General features: G+C 55.5%; 1 protein-coding gene across 2 annotated transcripts; it reads right to left on the reverse strand.

Moving 5' to 3' along the window:
- Positions 1-8,768: 8,768 nt before the first annotated feature.
- MPST (mercaptopyruvate sulfurtransferase) lies at positions 8,769-16,753 on the reverse strand. 2 transcript variants are annotated; one of them, XM_045872593.3, is made up of 3 exons: positions 16,621-16,753; positions 12,550-13,177; positions 8,769-9,337 (listed from the first exon to the last, which is right to left on the reverse strand). In XM_045872593.3, the coding sequence occupies exons 2-3, from the start codon at positions 13,142-13,144 to the stop codon at positions 9,039-9,041; spliced, it is 894 nt and encodes a 297-aa protein (XP_045728549.1). In that variant the 5' UTR covers positions 13,145-13,177; positions 16,621-16,753; the 3' UTR covers positions 8,769-9,038. The 2 variants fall into 2 exon arrangements, with proteins under 2 accessions (XP_045728549.1, XP_045728548.1); XM_045872592.3 differs by having other exon boundaries at positions 16,524-16,645.
- Positions 16,754-16,759: the final 6 nt, after the last annotated feature.

Raw genomic sequence — 16,759 nt, forward strand, 5'->3', positions numbered from 1 at the left:
CGGCCCTGCTGGGGTTTGGGGCTCAGTCCGCCTCTTCCCACATTCAGATGTCAGAACATTCTGATTAGCCTCGACTCTGTTGTTGTGTTTACATCCAATCCAATCCAGTCGCTGCCTTGGCCCTCAGTTCTGCCTCCTATCTCGGAATGGGGGTTGTTGGTTCTGAGTCACCTTTTTGGGTCACCTGAGGCAAGAAACAGGCATATTCAGTCAGAAAGAGTGTGTCCTGAGCAGCCAGAAATATTCAGACAGGCTTTCAGAGGCCAGTGGTCCAGGAGATGGACTCCATGGTTCCCTGGCTGGGAGACACCTGGCCAGTCACATAACCTCTTCAACCCCCACTTTCCACCATTTGCAATACTTACATCATAATGTTATTCATACTTCTTAGCGCTATTACATGCAGTACATGTTAGCTATTAGCATTGACCACTTCCGATGTGCCATACTGGTGCTGGAAGTATCATTCCAGCCTAGGTCAGTATTATTGTGCCCATTTTATAGGCGGGGCTCGGAGAGTCTGCATAACTGGCCCGCAGGCTTGAATATTTATAAAAGAACAAATATGTCTCGATGCTTTTACCTAGAAGTTCCTCCGATTGTCAACATTCACCAAGCCTGCCCCAAGCGCTGGGCTTTAGAGTTTCAGAAATGAAGGAGGCGCACCCCTGCTCCTGGAAGAGCCCATAATTTCTGTGGGCCCCAGGGGGCGCCATTCGCACCGCGAAAGGGCAAGTCGAAGGTCTGGAGGAAGGCGCGCCTTTTCTCCAGTTGGCAAGAAAGTGTCGCTGGGGCTGGCGGGGACGCTGCCCCGGGCCCGGGTGCTCAGCCAGGTGCTCAGCCCTCTTCAGCCAGGGGGTCCCGAGCCGGCGGGAGGGGCGGGCGGTTCAGCCTCGCCGCCAGGGGGCGCGCCAGTCCGCTCGGGTCGTTGGAGAGCACCCCCACACCCCCACCCTGCCCAGCTAGCCCAGGGGGCCCGTCTGCATGCGCTGGTTCTCTTTCAGCTCAGCTCCGGGGAACTGAGGCCCTGACAATCGGCTCAGTCTTATCTGCCTCCTGCAGGGACCTCACTCTGCCCTGCAAACGCCCCTCTGGCTCCGGCTGATGTCCTTCCACAGCTCGAATCAGGAATCACACAGAACCAGACATCTATTGCCCATCCCCCCGGGCTCTCGGACCCTTGCTCCTGTTGCCCCGGGGACATTTATGAGCACTTCATGGGCCCAGCTCCGCGCCAGGCACTTTCACAGATTATCGCTTTTAGTCCCAACCAACAGGGAGTTGCGATGGTAATTGCCATTTTACAGTAGGGGTCCCCTGGGGGTGTTCTGTGTGCCCCCAGATTCTCCTGCTCCTCCACCCTCCTCTTCTCAGCTCCTCCATGGCTGGTGTGGAACGGGATGGGAAAAGAAAGGGAAAATTTTCCTTGCCTGGTGCCCATGTCCTCGGGTGTGCTTTTGCTCTGGCCAGAGCTACCATTCAAGCTGGCTAGGTTTTTCCCTGGAGGATTGTTTTGAGGGCTCTTTGGGGGATGCCTCCCACCCTAATTTCCTTCCTGGGCAGGGCCTCCTCTGATTGGTTGCCTGGGACACCCTACTCAAGGACCACCTCCACTGGGTCCCACTGCCCACTCCCCTTCTGCCCCAGCTCCAAGTCACCACTCTTCCTTGGCTGGTCCCCCCCACCGAAGCCAAGGCTCCGCGCAGACAGGGTTCACCCTGCACGTCTGATTCCACCATCAAGCGGCCAGCCAGGTTGGCATCCCTCCTGCAAGCTTTCCCAGGCTTGGGTCCCACCCAGCCTCTGAGCACCCCTGGAAGCCAGGACACCCAGGCCAAGCCCTGCAGATGGGCTCCCTGAAGCCCGGCTTACTCAGCCTTCCAGGAAGGGAGGCCCCCGCCATGCACCTCCCCCCATGGGGCGGGAGAAATAGAGCACCCCAACGGCTCCCTATAGAGAGAGCCCCCCTCTGCCTTCCAAATGCTCCTGCTGGCATCGCTCCCTGGTGTAGGCAGGAGGGCCCATCTCCTGAGGTTTCTAAAACTAGTTCTGAACCACCTGGTTGAAAGAACTGCTTTAGATGGTCTAGCACCTTGTTTTAGAATGTGGGTGCAGTTCGCAGCTCTGGCTGAAACTGGATCAGAAAAGCCTGCGTTTAAAAAATAGCATTTTATGTTGAAGCAATTTCAGACTTGGAGAAAATTTGCAAAAATAATACCAAAAATTCTGGTGGAGCCTCTGCTCAGATTCACCAAACACTCACATTTTACTACATTGGGTCTTCCATTCTCTGAGAGCAGCAAATCACAGAGTTAATGACCTTTCGCTCTTGAACTCTTCCATGTGATCCACACATCAGGACATTCTTTTAAATAACCACGGGGCAATTACCAATGTCAGGAAAGGAGCATCGGTACAATACCATTAACTAATCTACAGATTTCTTCAAATCTCCATTTGTCCAGCTAATGTCCTTTACAGCAAAAGAAGGGGAAAAGTCCTTTAGGATCCATCCAGAAAATATCGCATTCCATTGTCATGGCTCTTTACTCTTCTGATCTGGAACAGTTCTTTGGTCTTTCTTTGGCTCCCATTTTTGAGGAGAATAGACTGTTTATTTTGTTTTTGTTTTTTTTTTAAGATTTTATTTATTTATTGGAGAGAGAGAGAGTGAGAGAGAGCATGAGAGGGGAAAGGGTCAGAGGGAGAAGCAGACTCCCCACCGAGCAGGGAGCCCGACATGGGACTCGATCCTGGGACTTCAGGATCATGACCTGAGCCGAAGGCAGTCGCTTAACCAACTGAGCCACCCAGGCGCCCCTAGACTATTTATTTTGTAGAATGCCCTCGGTTTGTGTTTGTCTGATACCTCCTCATGATTACATTCATTGTGTGCATTTTGGGCAGGAACCCCCAGAAGCAGAGCCATGTCCTCATGCCTCCGATGAGGAGGGACAGGTCAGTTCATCCCGTCGCTGGTAAGGTCAACTGGTCACTTGTGAAATGGTGTCAGTTAAGTCGCTGATCTGTACAGTTCCTGTCTTGCACTTCGAACTCATCAGTATCTTATGGGAAGATACATGGAGACTATATTAATATCCTGCTTTCCAGCAAACGCTTTATCTCATCATTTATTTTAATATTCATTGATGATTCTTGCTATACCTATTACTATGACAATTGCCAAATTGTGATTTTTCTCCCTATGTCCATTGTTTCTTCTACATTTCTTAGTAACATTCTGTTGTCAGATGGGAGCTGTGGGAGCAGATACCACAGTGAGCCAGGCCAAGGGCCAAGTCAAGATAGCAGAGGCTGGACATGAGTATCAGTCAGCCAGAAATTGCTCGGGGCCAGGGGAGCAAGGAGCCAGTGGGTAGTGTGAGGGTGGGTAAGCCAGAGGCCCCGTATCTCCCCAGGGGACGTCTCCAGCTCTGCTCTCAGAGGTGCCCAGAGCAGCTCTTGATGGTTGGGGGCTCTTGCCTGGCCCACGGCAGTCTCTAGCTGCTTCTGCCTGTCCCTGCCTCTCACGTCACGCCCCTTACCTCTCCCAGAATCCTGTGCAGCCACGGGCAGTGCCTTTGTAACCCCGGCCTGTCAGAAGAGCAAGCATGGGTCTGGTACTGAATTCCTACCCTAACCCGCTCTCCACAGGTGGGAGGGAGCATTTACCTGCCCCTTTGCCCCCCAGCCCCTTGGGGGAGGAGAGAAAGGGGTGCTTCCTGGAACCCTAGGGAAAGAAGTAAACCCAGGTGAACAAAATCCATTATCTAGCTGTTTTCTTGCTTTCAAATTAGGAAAAGTCAATTGGGAAGCATCAAAAGCATCCCCATCCTTGGGTGAGGCTCTCCCTTTTCATTGCTCACTCCGGGGGGGCTACACAAGCACCAGAGCCCATGTCTTTCACTCAAGAATGAAGTCCTTGGGCTCCCATTCAGGCCCCAAGTGCTCTTATTTGACTTCGGTCTCTCAATGGGCTTGTAACTGATTTTCAAGCCTTTTGGAAATGCGGAAAGGCTGTGGGAGGGGGTGGAGCCTGGCAGGGGAAGAAGGCAAGAAGGAAGCGTGGACACAGCCAGCCTCGCTGGGGTCATAACTTCCCGAGCACCAGCCCCCCGGAAGCTTCCCTGACACCCGGCTGGCCTGGGAACTCCCACAGGCCCCTCTGCCTTGTTCAGGGCCCCACATTCTGCAGTTGGGCACATGCCTCCAGCTAATGATGAGGGCCTGTACTCATTCCCTCCAGGATTGCAATCCTAGCCCTCACCTTCCTGCAACCTCTCTAAGCTCAACCTTCCTTACCTGCAAAATGGGGGAGAAGAACACTATTTCTCAGGGTTATCGGATTAAATAAACACAAAAACATTTAGCATCCTCCCTGGCAAGGAAAGTGCTGGAGAAATAGGAGGGATTATTATGGTCTCCGTCAGCCCTACCAGGGTATTTATGTATTGTATAGGTCAAGCATTCATTAGGACCTGTCTACGTGAGTCGTGAGTCGCTGTGCTGGGGCCAGGAAGAGAACCATGAATAAGGTAGGTACCCTCACGGGTGTTCAGGCAATCACAGGGAGGCAGGAGCGAAGGGTAGGACAGAATGTTAGTAATAGTAATAATGTGTGGCGGTTAAGCGTCTGCCTTTGGCTTAGGTCATGATCCCGGGGTCCTGGGATCGAGCCCGGCATCAGGCTCCCTGCTCAGCAAGGAGTCTGAGCCTATGAGGTGGCTACTGGATTAGCCCCACGTCCCAGATGAGGTATCTGAGGTAACTGCCACACTCACAGCCAGGAAGCGGGAGGTCTGGGTGCCTCCAGGGGCTGTGCTTTGAGCCCCGATCACTACTACTTCTCTACAAGAAGTGTGGAGGCATGGTCCAGGGAATCCATAAAGGGGCCCCAAGCAAAGGTGCCTCTCAGCCCCTGAACACCTACTCCACACTCTCCCGTTCTGTGTCACACCTCTCAGATACTCCTCACTACACCTGTGGTGGTCTGTCTGTCCTCCCCTCCCCGCTAGGTCAATTCCCCCTCTCAGGGTCTGTCTTTAGCCTCCAGGCCCCCAGATCCTGGTACAAGGCCTGTTTTGAAAGTGTGTGCTGGATTTCGCGGCTGGGACAGGCTGCATCTTTGTATCTTGAGTGTGGGGTGGTAAGAGGTCCAAGGCAGTGGGAATAGGGGTGGAGCTCCCCAGGCCTGGGTGCTGACTGGCTGTGGGTGCGGGAGGTAGAATCTGGAGACTCACTGCCAGGTCTGGGCACTGGTGACCCCTTGGTGGTGGCCGTGCACACTGAGACGGGGAACACGGACAGAGGGGCAGGGTTAGGGCCCCAGCAGGCAGCGGACACAGGGATCAGAATTCAGTGGGGATCTGGGTCTGGCAAGCTGCTGGTGGCCCAGATTGGAGAGTGACGGGTTCAACAAAGTGGAGTTAAGCCACTGGAAGGGCTTATTCATTATCCGGAGGGCGTGGGCCCACCTAGAATCAGGCAGAGGCTCTGAAGAACATGACAGTCACCAGGAAGGACGGGCAGCAAGAATAATCCAGACTCGCAAGGACCTGGGAAGTCACAGCGGCTAGGGCCATTTAGCTTAGGGGCAGACAGCCCCAGAAGGGATCACGGCAATGCAAGGGTAAAACAAAGCCCCTGGGTGCTTGGGAGCCCTCAGTATTACCACGTTCCACCCCCAACAGGTAATATATGTTGAAACTTTCGGTGCTTAAAATTAGAACGCTTTGGTAACCTAAAAATTCCATCTCTTCCTGAATGACTCATTCCCCCATAAATTCAGAAATAAAGCTCCATTGTGCTTATATAGCTGGGTTATTCCAGTAGGAGTGACACCTTATATTGTTTTGAACTTGACCTTACCTGACATCACCCCTAGAATTTGCTCCCCTTTCTCAGACTAGACGACCGAGACCCTGCCCAGAAGGATCTGAAAGGCAGACCTTCTGGGGCCTCGTGCAGAACTGATTCCAAGCACCAGGACCAAATCAGTACATTGATTCATGATTCAGTCCACTGTGTGTGGGGCGGGGGCTTCGGGCCATGAACCCTCGCGGCAACGATCCAAGGAGTGAGCTCATATTCCCGTGCAGCTGGTTCGACAAGGTTGGAATTGTCCGGCTGTCCCCGACACAGAGGGGTGCTCAGCAAATATTTGCCAAGTGGACAAAAATTTCATCATCCTTGTTGTCCAGTGTGGCAAGCTCCTGCCTGGAACACACTGGGTGGGTAGGTCGGGCCCTGGCAGAGGCCGGGACTCCGCACCGAGTGGTTAATCATTCTGGGAGTTCAGACTTGCAAGAGGCAGGGCGGAACCCAGTCAACTCCTCAAAGAGCAACTTCCCAAACAGCAGCTCTGGGAATCCTAGGAAGGCAGGCTCAATTTCCGTTCTCCTGCTTCTGGGCCATTCTCTGAACCTGTCTAGACCCATCCGGGACCTTCCCAGGAGGAAAAGCCTCAGCTCCTATCCACCTGGGCTCCTGGCTGGGAGGAGGACCAGGGTGGGGGAAGAGAGCCTAGCCAAACCCCTTGTTTAAATCCCATAGCTCAGAGTGTCTCCTCCTCGTGGAGCTTGGAGACCTCGGCCATCTTCCCTGAGCTTGTCACTTGTGTTTCCAAACCCCAAGCGACCCTCCATTCCCCCCTTGATCCTGAAAATCTGGAAAACCACCAAGGCAAGACCCACTGGAGGGGCTTCCACCCTGCGATTTCTAACTCCAGTCGGGCAAGCTGCTGTCTCTCAAACTAGCTGTTTGCCCTCAGGCAAACCACGCAACCTCTCTGAGCTTGTTTTTTCACTTGTACAATGAGTCTGTTGCCACTTCATGGTCGGTCCTCCCTTCTCTCTGGAAATATGATAGCACTGGCCAGTTTCACTCCCCGGCTGGGAATCTTTTCAAGGGCAGGAACACAATTCTGGTATTTGCTGTCCCCTCACCCCCAACGCCGGAAGTACAGGAGGCACTCAACATGCTGAGTAAGTAACAGTCCTTTAAAAAAAATAACAGGAACACTTGATATTTACTCTGTGCCCGGCACCAAGCTCAACAGTTTCAGTGGATTCTTTCATGTAATCCCGGTAATGCTCGAGGGAAATGTGATTTCTCCCATTTTAAAGATGAAGAAACTGAGGCTCAGAGAGGCTCAGCAGTGTCCAAGGTCAGGCAGCCTTGTTCGGGGGAGCTGAGACAGGAGCCAGATCAGAACGCACACGCATTTGCAGACAAACCCCTCTCCCTGAAGAGGCAGGGACGCTTCCGGGAGAGAAAATGAGGCTTATCTGAGCATCAAAGGAAGGAGCCTTCTGAGCTGCTAAATGTAGCCTCCAGGGGAAGGGGCTTGTGATGGGGAGACAAGGATCACCTGCACACTGGGATCCCTGTCTACACTGTCCCTGACTGTTGTTATTTGCTCCTAGAGCGGTGGTTCTCAACAGAGAGTGATTTTTGCCACCCAGGGGATATTTGGTCATGCCTGGGGATGGTTCTGGTTGTCACAACTGGTTGGTTGCTCCTGGCATCTAGTGAGTAGAGGCCAGAAATGCTGCTAAACATCCCACAATGCACAGGACGGCCCCGGCAACAAAGAATGATCCCGCCCAAAAAAACCCTGAGCTAGAAAAATGGGACTGCAGGGGCACCTGGGTGGCTCAGTCGGTTAAGCATCCGACTCTTTGATCTCAGCCCAGGCCATGATCTCAGGGTCCAGAGATGGATCCATGTGTCGGGCTCCGAGCTCAGTGCAGTCTGCTTGTCGCTCTCCCTGCCCCCCTAGTGCACGCTCTCTCTCTAAAGTAAAATAAAATCTCTTTTAACAATGGGACTCTGCAATGAGCTCTTGGCTAAATCTTTGTCTGAAACCCCTCATTCTTCCCGTTTTACAGGTGAGGAAACAGACTCGGGGAGGTTGGGACTTAACTTTAGAGCTCTCACTCAGAAAACCAGGATTCTGTCCTGTCGGCTAGCTCCCTCACGGTCATGGACTTGGGAGGTGACTCGGCGTCAGAGGACATGTGATGGGGGTTGTAGGTACAAAGAAGAGTAAATTCAGAGTCAGGAAACCTGGGTCTGGTCCAGCTCTGTGGTAAATCCATCGCGTGCCCTTGGGTAAGTCACTGTCCAGTCTGGTTTTATTCTTCTAGGGTTCTCCCCAGTCCCAACCGAAGTTGCCTCTTTGCTACTGAGGGGTGCCTTGGGGGCTTGGAGATGGGGAGGTGTGACCCAACTTCAGGCAGGGGCCATCTGGGCCTTTCTCAGACACCATGTCCATCTCTGCACAAAGGATCAAACCCCCTGGATCCCCCTGCCCCCTGGTAGCTCCAGAGGCTAGTCTCCAAGTATGGGATCCCAGAGTGGCTGAAGTCCAATCTGGCTGAACTTAACCCCTCTCTTGAACATCCTGGCTGGGCTGGGACAGGCCTCCTCATGTGGTATAGCCTCCTACCGGTTTAGGCCGGTAGACTGTCTTGATATGAGATGCACTGGTGTGCACTGACCTGGGTGGGTCTTTGGGTCGCACTCTAGACATACCACAGCAAGATTCATCTTAAATAGCCTGGAAGCCAGAAGCGAGACCCCCAGCATTACAGGGTAGAGGACAGCTTGCTGGGGGTGCTCTGGTCGCAGGAATGGAAGGGCTTTGGGGCTCCTGCCCTGCTCAGAAGGCAGGGACAGGATCCCCAAGACCCTCAGGCTCCACGGAGCTCCCTTTGCTGGGCATGCTGGAACCACCAGCTCCTTAGGAACACCAGGCAGCCCCCCAGTTAGAAAGATTTAGCCCTTGGCTATTTTATTTCCTCAACAGTGAAACAGAAGGGAGGTGGGGCCCCAGCTCAGCATGTGGGGCAGCTGCCTTCCCCTGCGCCCACCACCACCTTCTCTCCTGCCTCCACTGGGAGCCCACAAGTCAACGGAACGCCTGGCCTCTGGAATGTCCCCTTATGTGCCACCTGACTCGCAGGAAGATACACACACTCGGTCAAAGCAGAGTCAGAACCACCAGGCCTCCACAGCTCCCTGTGTCCCGGCCAGCCTCAATGGGTCTTCCCGCGGCCCTCGGAGATGACATCCTCCGGCTGCGCGCGCATGTACCACTCCACCCAGGAGCCGTCATAGATGGCCACGTCGGGCTTGCCGCAGAGGTAGGCCCCCAGTGCCACATGGCAGGCTGTCACACCGGAGCCACACGTGGCCACCAGCGGCTGGGACAAGTCCACCTTCTTGTCCTGGAACAGACGATGGATCTCCTCAGGGCTCTTCTCCAGGCCCTCCTTGGTCAGGAAGTCCGTGAAGGGGATGTTCACCGTGCCGGGGATGTGGCCGGGTTCGATGCCTGCAGCAGGAGGGCAGGAAGGAGGGGACAAGTACAAGGGCGTATGAGATATGGCCGCTGCAGTGTGAGAGCCTCCCAGGCAGCCACGGCGCTGAACACTCTCTACATGCACCATCCCACGCAGTCCTCACAGCTAGGCAAGCCAGGGGCCACTTACACGTATCCCTATTTTACAGGGCATGCTGAGGTTCGGGACTGCACAAGGCCCTGCATCTAGCAAATTGCTGGCTGGGATTGGGACCTACAACTCGGACCGCACCAGAGTCTCACTCTGCCCCTGGCTTCCTTTCCGATCACCCATGTGCCCGGGGGGCAACAAAGATAAACAAGCCCTCTGCCTGGCTAGGACTCCGTGCACTTGCAGTAAAGGAACTGATCGGGCAGGGTGGACAGGCATCACTGAGCCATTACGAGGATAAGGGGTGTTACAAAGGCCCTACGGAATGTCATGAGACACATTATAGAAAGATATTAACAGTAATAATAATCCTTGACATTACTGAGCACTTACTTTGTGCCGGGCACTATTCTAAACACCTCCGCTGTATCTTCTCCTTTAATCCTCCCCAAACTCTACGGGACAGAAATGATCATCCTCCCCTTTACACAGATGAGGAGACTGAGGCACGCAAACTCAGTTGCCCAAGTCAGAGAGGCCCCAGAGCTGATGCTGCTCACCGCCAGGCCACGGGGGGCAGGGAAGCTTCTCTGAGAAGGCGCTGTGGGTGAGTAGGGGTCTGTCACGTAGAGAGGTCTGGGCAGCAGGGACCGAGAGCACCCCAGACTAGGGAAAGTGGGGGGTAATCGGAGGAGGCAGGAAATCACATGGTGTTTAGAGGGGTTAAAGGTCACTGGGCAAAAGTGCTGACATGGGAGAGCTTGAGGCCTAAGGGGAACTGCCTGGATTAAGACGTAGGGCTTCGACCTGACTACAAGGGGAAATCAGACTTCCATTTTCAAAGATCATTTCGATCATAGTACGAAGAACCTGGGCAAGGCTAGAGAGCCATTCATTAAGAGGGTCATGCCCCCCAAACGTAATCATTTTGCTTTCACCATCCCCTATGAGGCAGGCTCACTAATATTCCCATTTTCATGCCAAGGACTGAGATTTGCAACAGAATCAACCCTCACAGCCTGTGATTCAAAAAGCTCGGCCATTCAGACCCTAGGGTGGGGCTCTAGACTAGTGGCTTCTGCCTCAGTTTCCCCCTGCAGTGGAGTGACACTCCTCCAGGGAGCTGTTGACCCATATCGGTAACCATTGCCAGGATTTAGCATATAGACAGCGCTCCGAGTCCATGGGGAGGTGGGAGTGCATCCTGCATCCCCATGTAGGTGCAGAAGCGGCTCACTGGGAGACATCACATAGAGACCAACCCGGAGCAAGGAAGAAGAGCAAGCCCTCCCCACAGGTTGGTCACTGTCAGAGCAGGGCTGTCCCTGTGCCTTGAACCCCCACCAAGCAAAGCATGCTTCCCCCTACCCTGCCGGACCGATGTGACCCCTCATTGAGGGGCGCACTTGTCCAGGTCTCAGCCCGTGCAGTGGGGACAATGACAATGAGGTGATGTCCGCCACTGACCTCGAGGAAGCCTTTGCATGCGCTGGCTCAATCCACCTCCACAACAAGCCTGCTAGCGTGTCCTATCATCACCCACTTTATGGGTGAGCAAGCAGGGCTGAGGTAGCATTAAGCACCTCTGTGAAGAGCTATAACCACAGAAGCACCCATTAATTCTATCACCTCCCATTTCTTAGTGCACTTTATGTGTGCAGACACTGCGCTGAGCGTTTCCTCCATTCGTTCTCATTTGACATTTGACCCTCACTGCGTCCCGTAGGCTCTGTTTCTGCTTATTTCACACAATGCAGAAGCTGCAGTTCCGAGATTAGGTTAGGTGATCTGCCAAGTGGCTCTCTGCCCTATGTTGCTCTCCCTCCCTCCCCCAAGGGCTGAGCTGAACGACCTCACGGGTTCAAGGTGGCATCCTTATCAGGTTGAACCACATAAAATCGCCACCTATGTAGGTTCAAAAAATAGCTGGCTATCAGTGGTTTCCTATGGTTTGACCTAATGGCAACACTGCTCTGCACAGTTCCATGTGGCAGGGTCCTTCTCGATTCCCCAAATCTCTCTGGGACATTGACTCCATGCCAGCTATTGAGTGAGTCTTCAGGATGCACTGGACGCATGGCTGGTCCTTGCCGTTGGCCATCCGAAACAGTGCTAGGACTGGGTAGCCCAAACTGCTCTGTAAGCCCAGAACAGAAGCCCCGGCCCTGATTCAGGGGCATGGGGGATGCAATTCAGGGACAGACTCCTAGAGGAAGTGGCAAGTTCCTTGCATCCTCCCCAAAGAAGGCACGAAGAGAAAAGCCTGGGTAATTACTGGTTGCTCACTGCAGTTAAATGGACTGCCTCACTTCCCTGCTGGGCTGCCTCCTGACCTCGAGCAAGGTAGCCATCCTGAGACCCCATTTCCTCCTCTGTCCAGTGACAGCACCGACCTTTCTGGATCATTGAAAGGCGCACACCAACGTGGCCATTGACCAACCTGTTTGTGGGGACCCCTGCCCACCTGATCCAGGGCTTTCCTGCAGTCTCCTTGCCTGGGGGAGCCCAGCTCATAGGCAGAAGGCTCCGCCCCCCACTCAAGCCAGCAACCACCTCTATTAAGTTTCTCTCCAACCTGGGGCAGCAATCCCTCTCTCTCTTTCGTGCCCCCTCCATTCTGCCCCTGCAAGCCTTGGTCCCTCCAGGGGACGTTCCAGTCACTCCCCCGCCCCAGACTCCTCCCCCTCCTGTCTGCCTCCATCACGAGCTGGGATGGTGTACACCGAGCCCCTTGGGTTTTTCCCAAACTGGGCCTTCCTGCCATCCCTCCAATTCCTCAGAGACCCCCCTACATCCACAGAATCGGGGTGGGGCTGTTTGGCTTCTTCCCTTTATGCAGGGCGCCTTGGGTTCCCAAGGAGTTTCGGGTAGTCACTGCCCCGAGCACGGGTGGGGGTGGGGGTGGGGATGGGGCAAGTATTATTGTCCACTCTCTAGGAATAAAGCCAGTGAAGCTTAGGGAGGGAGGCAACTAGAACCCAAATCCCAGGCCCCCATGCGGTGTCCTTTAAAGGCAAGGACAAGGCAGAGCTCAGGGTGCACGAGCGCCCGCGCCCCAGCTGACCGCCCACCCCTTTGCGCCCATGTTTGTTACCGTCTCGGGGCTCGGGCTCGGTGCCCCGGAACCGGCCGGCGGCGCGGGCGTCCACCACCTGGAAGCGCCGGGATTCGAGGTTCTCCTTGATGTCCTCGTAGGTCTTGATGAAGGTGGGGTCGAGCGCGGCGCGCAACTCCGCGGGCTCCGGGCGGCTTTTGCCCGGGCTCAGCGGGAGGCCCAGGCGCAGCCAGTGGCGGAGGCCGCCGTCGAGCAGCGACACCGCCCGGTGGCCGAAGGCGCGGAACATCCACCAGACGCGCGGCGCCGCGTAGAGGCCCTGGTCGCTGGCGTCGTAGACCACGACGTGGGTGGCGGCGCCCACGCCCAGGCGGCCCGCGTACTCGGCGAACTGCGCGGCGCTGGGCAGCATGTGGTCGTAGGGCGACGTGCGGTCGCTGCACTGGTCGATGTCAAAGAAGGCGGCGCCGGGGATGTGGCGCTCCTCGAACTCGCGGCGCGCGTCGCGGCCCAGCTTGGGCAAGTACCAGGAGGCATCGAGCAGCTGCAGGGGCTGCCCCGCGCTCGGGGCCCGCAGTGCCTTGGCCACCCACTGCGCCGACACGAGCGCGCGGAAGAGCTGCTGTGGGGCCATGGTGGCGGCGGTGGCGACACTGGGGCTGCAGGCCTGGGCGACAGGGAGGATGTCAGTAGGAATCGAGGAAGAGGCCGGCCAGGTGGCGGCAACCGCCTGCACCACTGGGGCTGGCCCTAGCCGGCAGGGGCGGTGGAACCCTGGGAGGGCAGAGTCCAGGAAGCACAGAAAAGCGGCGGTGGCGAACCCAAGGGCAGACTTCGGTCACCGGGGCCTCTCTTCCTCTCCCCTCCCCAGGACATACACAGCGCAGAGCAACGGAATGACCCTGACCCCTTTACTGCGGCTGGCTGGGGGGTGGGCTGGGGACGGGGCTCAAGGCGGCAGGCAGGTAGGGGCCAAAATTCTAGCCCTTCCACAAGATGCAGCTCTGCTTCACTTGCCACCCACCAAGGTCCCTGGTGGAATTCATTCACTCATTCATTCATCAAACGTTTACACAAGCAGCCTCATGGGACTAGCAGCTGGGATTTACGGACTCCTGTGCGCCATTCAATCTCACAATACCTTAGAATACTGCAGGACACGGAGTAGGCTCTCAATTAATTTGTGGAACAACTGGCCTCAAGAAGGTTGGTAATACTCTGTTTCACAGAGCGCGACACTGAGGGTCATGTAAGTGCACTGAATTGGCCAAGGTCAGCGGCTAAAGTGGTGGTGCCAGGCTTCACACTGGGCAGCCTGACCCCGGAATCCAGACGCTGGTGGGCAAGCACTGTGCAGGCTCTGGGGGCCCAGCAAGGTCAGATTTTGCCCCTTGAGCCTGAACTTTGTCTCTGAACCTTCATGCAGCAGGTGCAAGAGTGACTGTGCCTCACCCCCACCCCTCCGCTCCCCTGGGGGCCAGCAGCTGAGAGTACTCCAGCCCATGACATGCCAGGTCACAGCCTTCCAGGGTCAGGATATTCTGAACATGTCGAGCCCCTGTACAAACAGCCCCTGGTCCGTTAGATGCCTTCCTGCAGGTCAGAGAAAGGTGCCCCTTCTGCCAGGGCACGTGACTGGGTGAGTGGAGCGTGAGCTGCAGGTCGGCCCCCCTTCCCCCTTCATCAGGGCACAACCTGACCATCCATACCCGGCAGACCTGCCTCGGAGGGGAAGGGGTGGGTAGAGAACAGGTGCTTTGTGGGCCAGGCCACAGGCTAAGCACCGCAGCCTTTAATATTGGACCTATGAAGACGCCTGTTTTCTGCATGAGGCGACTAGAGATGTGAGTGCCTTGCCCTTGCTCACACAGCTGGTCAGGGTGGCCTTGGGATCTGAAGCCTGAGTTCAGCTCCTGAGGCTGGATTTCTTCCCCAGCCGCGGGTCACTGATGACCAGGGCCTAACGAGTCTACAGTGTGACACCTTGTGCCCCGGACCCTCCCAGACTCATCGCAGTCTGGCTTTTAGGAAGTCACTCTACCCCACGGCCAGGCCCTGTGCTGGACGCTGAAAAACTCTTGATTTTGCCAGGCCCTGGGGGTAAAGACAGGCCACAGGCCTGCTCAAAGGACAGTATAATTGAGGAAAGTCTGGAGTTCAGTGTGAACATGGAGGGGCCACTACCTTAGCCTAGGGTGGGAGCAGAAGAGGTGGGAAATCTTCCTGGAGGACCTTTTCAGAGGACCCCGGAAACTACAGCTTGACTTTTAGGATAAGGAGGCTGCCAAGGGGGCTTTGGCTAACGGGTGATTCCAGTGTCTGTGGGTTACACCACAGCTGGATAATGTTGGGGGATGCTGCAGGTCCCTTCTTGTGGAACCCATCTGTGAACCACAGTGGCTCCCCCCCTCCCATTCTTGGAGCTCCTGGTTTTTTTCCCCCGAGGATTCATTTAGAGTAGAAAGAAACCCGGATTGTGAGTCAGAGCCCCAGCCTCAAGTCAGTGTGAATCACTCTGCTCCTTAACTAGCTGTCTGAGGGCAGGCATGGTGGGATCCCTGGCCATCTTCACTTCTTATATTGGAGCGTCCAACCTTCAGCTCTTACAGGTGGAGATTAAATAATGAATATCGAGGGGCCATCATAAGGCACTGCACATGGCTGGTTTTAATAATTACTAAAAACAGCTTAATAAAAATCCCATTATTTCTGAGAAGTTATTCTCACAGGTGGACTTTCAACAATAGCAACACATCTAGAATCTTGGGTGGGACTTCAGAGGTCTGAGGTCATCCTGCCCCACCCACTCCCACTTGATTGGCAGTTGTCACATAGGACTGAAGGAAGCAGAGGAGGGTCTGGGGGAGCAGGCTGTGTGTCACTGAAGGGCTCAGACCGGGCCGTTGGGTGCTGGCCAAGCCTGGCCCGCTACAGGTGCGGGTGCTCTGGGAGTGAAGGACTCCAGGTCACAGGGGACAGCCCCAGGCCCATCTCAAGGACTTGCCCCAACCTACTCCTTCCTGGTACCCCCTCCGCACCTCAGGGCAAAGCACAAAGTTTAGAAGATTCTCTAGGAAAATGCTTGTCAAAGTGTGCATTTTTCCACTTCCAGTGAGAATATAATTATTTCGGAGTAAAAAGAATTTTTAAAAGAGGGATGAGAAAAGCATTCCAGACATATGTCACAGACACATGCATGCAAAAAGCTGACCAGGAGCAGGGGTGGCCCACCAGCTTGGAGGAACGAGTTGTTCCATTTTCAGGAATTATGTGATGTGGTTGTGAAACACAGCCATTGTTAAAAAATGAAATTATACAAACTTACAATTAAATAGGTTAATTAAAAACAAAGGTCTGGGGCGCCTGGGTGGCTAAGTCGGTTAAAAACAAAAGCATTTTTTTTTTTAAAGTATGAAGCTTTGGGGGTGAGCCAGGTAAACAAAGGCAGCAGGCAGGCCACGTGGGCTTCAGATCTGAGATTAACAACTGAGGGGTCTCAACCCCCCTGCGAGCCCCTGGGGTAACTCGCTCGGCCTGTCTCTCTGGTCTTTAAATAAGTTTCCGGCCTACTCCGCAGGGTTGTTGTGGGAAGTCGGTAAAACCCTAGGAGCAAAGTGCTCACCGAGCAGGCCTTGGCCAATGCCAGTTTCGTTTCACTCCAGCAAGTTCTTTGCCAGTTTCTTCTCTTGGAAACTCTGGGTCACTCGGCCTTGCCTCCCCGGCCTCTCTGTGGGGCTTTATTAGTCCTCCCCCCTCCCTCTTACCCTCCCGGGTGGCACCAGGTGACCCCACCCCCGCCCCCAGCTCCCCACCCGCCGCTCACGCCGAGGCCACGGTGCAGGCCGCCCCAAGCGGCTGCGGACAGCCATGCTTAGGGCGAACCCAGGCGCGAGCCTTCCCTGCTAGTCTGCAGCCCCCTACTCCGCTCAGACCCCGCGGGGGAGCCCCGCGCCGCGCACCCCAACGATCGACCTCCCCCTAAAGAAAGGCAAGCGCGATGCCGCAGCAGTTACCCGGGTCTCGGGCTCCGGGCTTCCGGGATCGGTCATGGCCCCTGCGCAAGGCGCCCCCTCCCCGCGCCCGAAGCCGTCCCCTCCTCCCGCCACCAACCTGCGGCCGGCCAAAGGGAGGAGACTCGGGCACAGCCCACCGCCGCGGCCACTTGGAGCCGCCGCTGCCCGCGCCTTCCACTCGCTGGGCCAGGGGGACACGCGCGCCGCCGCGCCCCTGCCCCGCGCCTCGCTGCGTC

The sequence above is a fragment of the Mirounga angustirostris genome, unplaced genomic scaffold (genome assembly GCF_029215605.1).
Source record: "Mirounga angustirostris isolate CCGP_5_RB_7025 unplaced genomic scaffold, mMirAng1.0.hap1 SCAF_5, whole genome shotgun sequence".
NCBI classification, from domain to species: Eukaryota; Metazoa; Chordata; class Mammalia; order Carnivora; family Phocidae; genus Mirounga; species Mirounga angustirostris.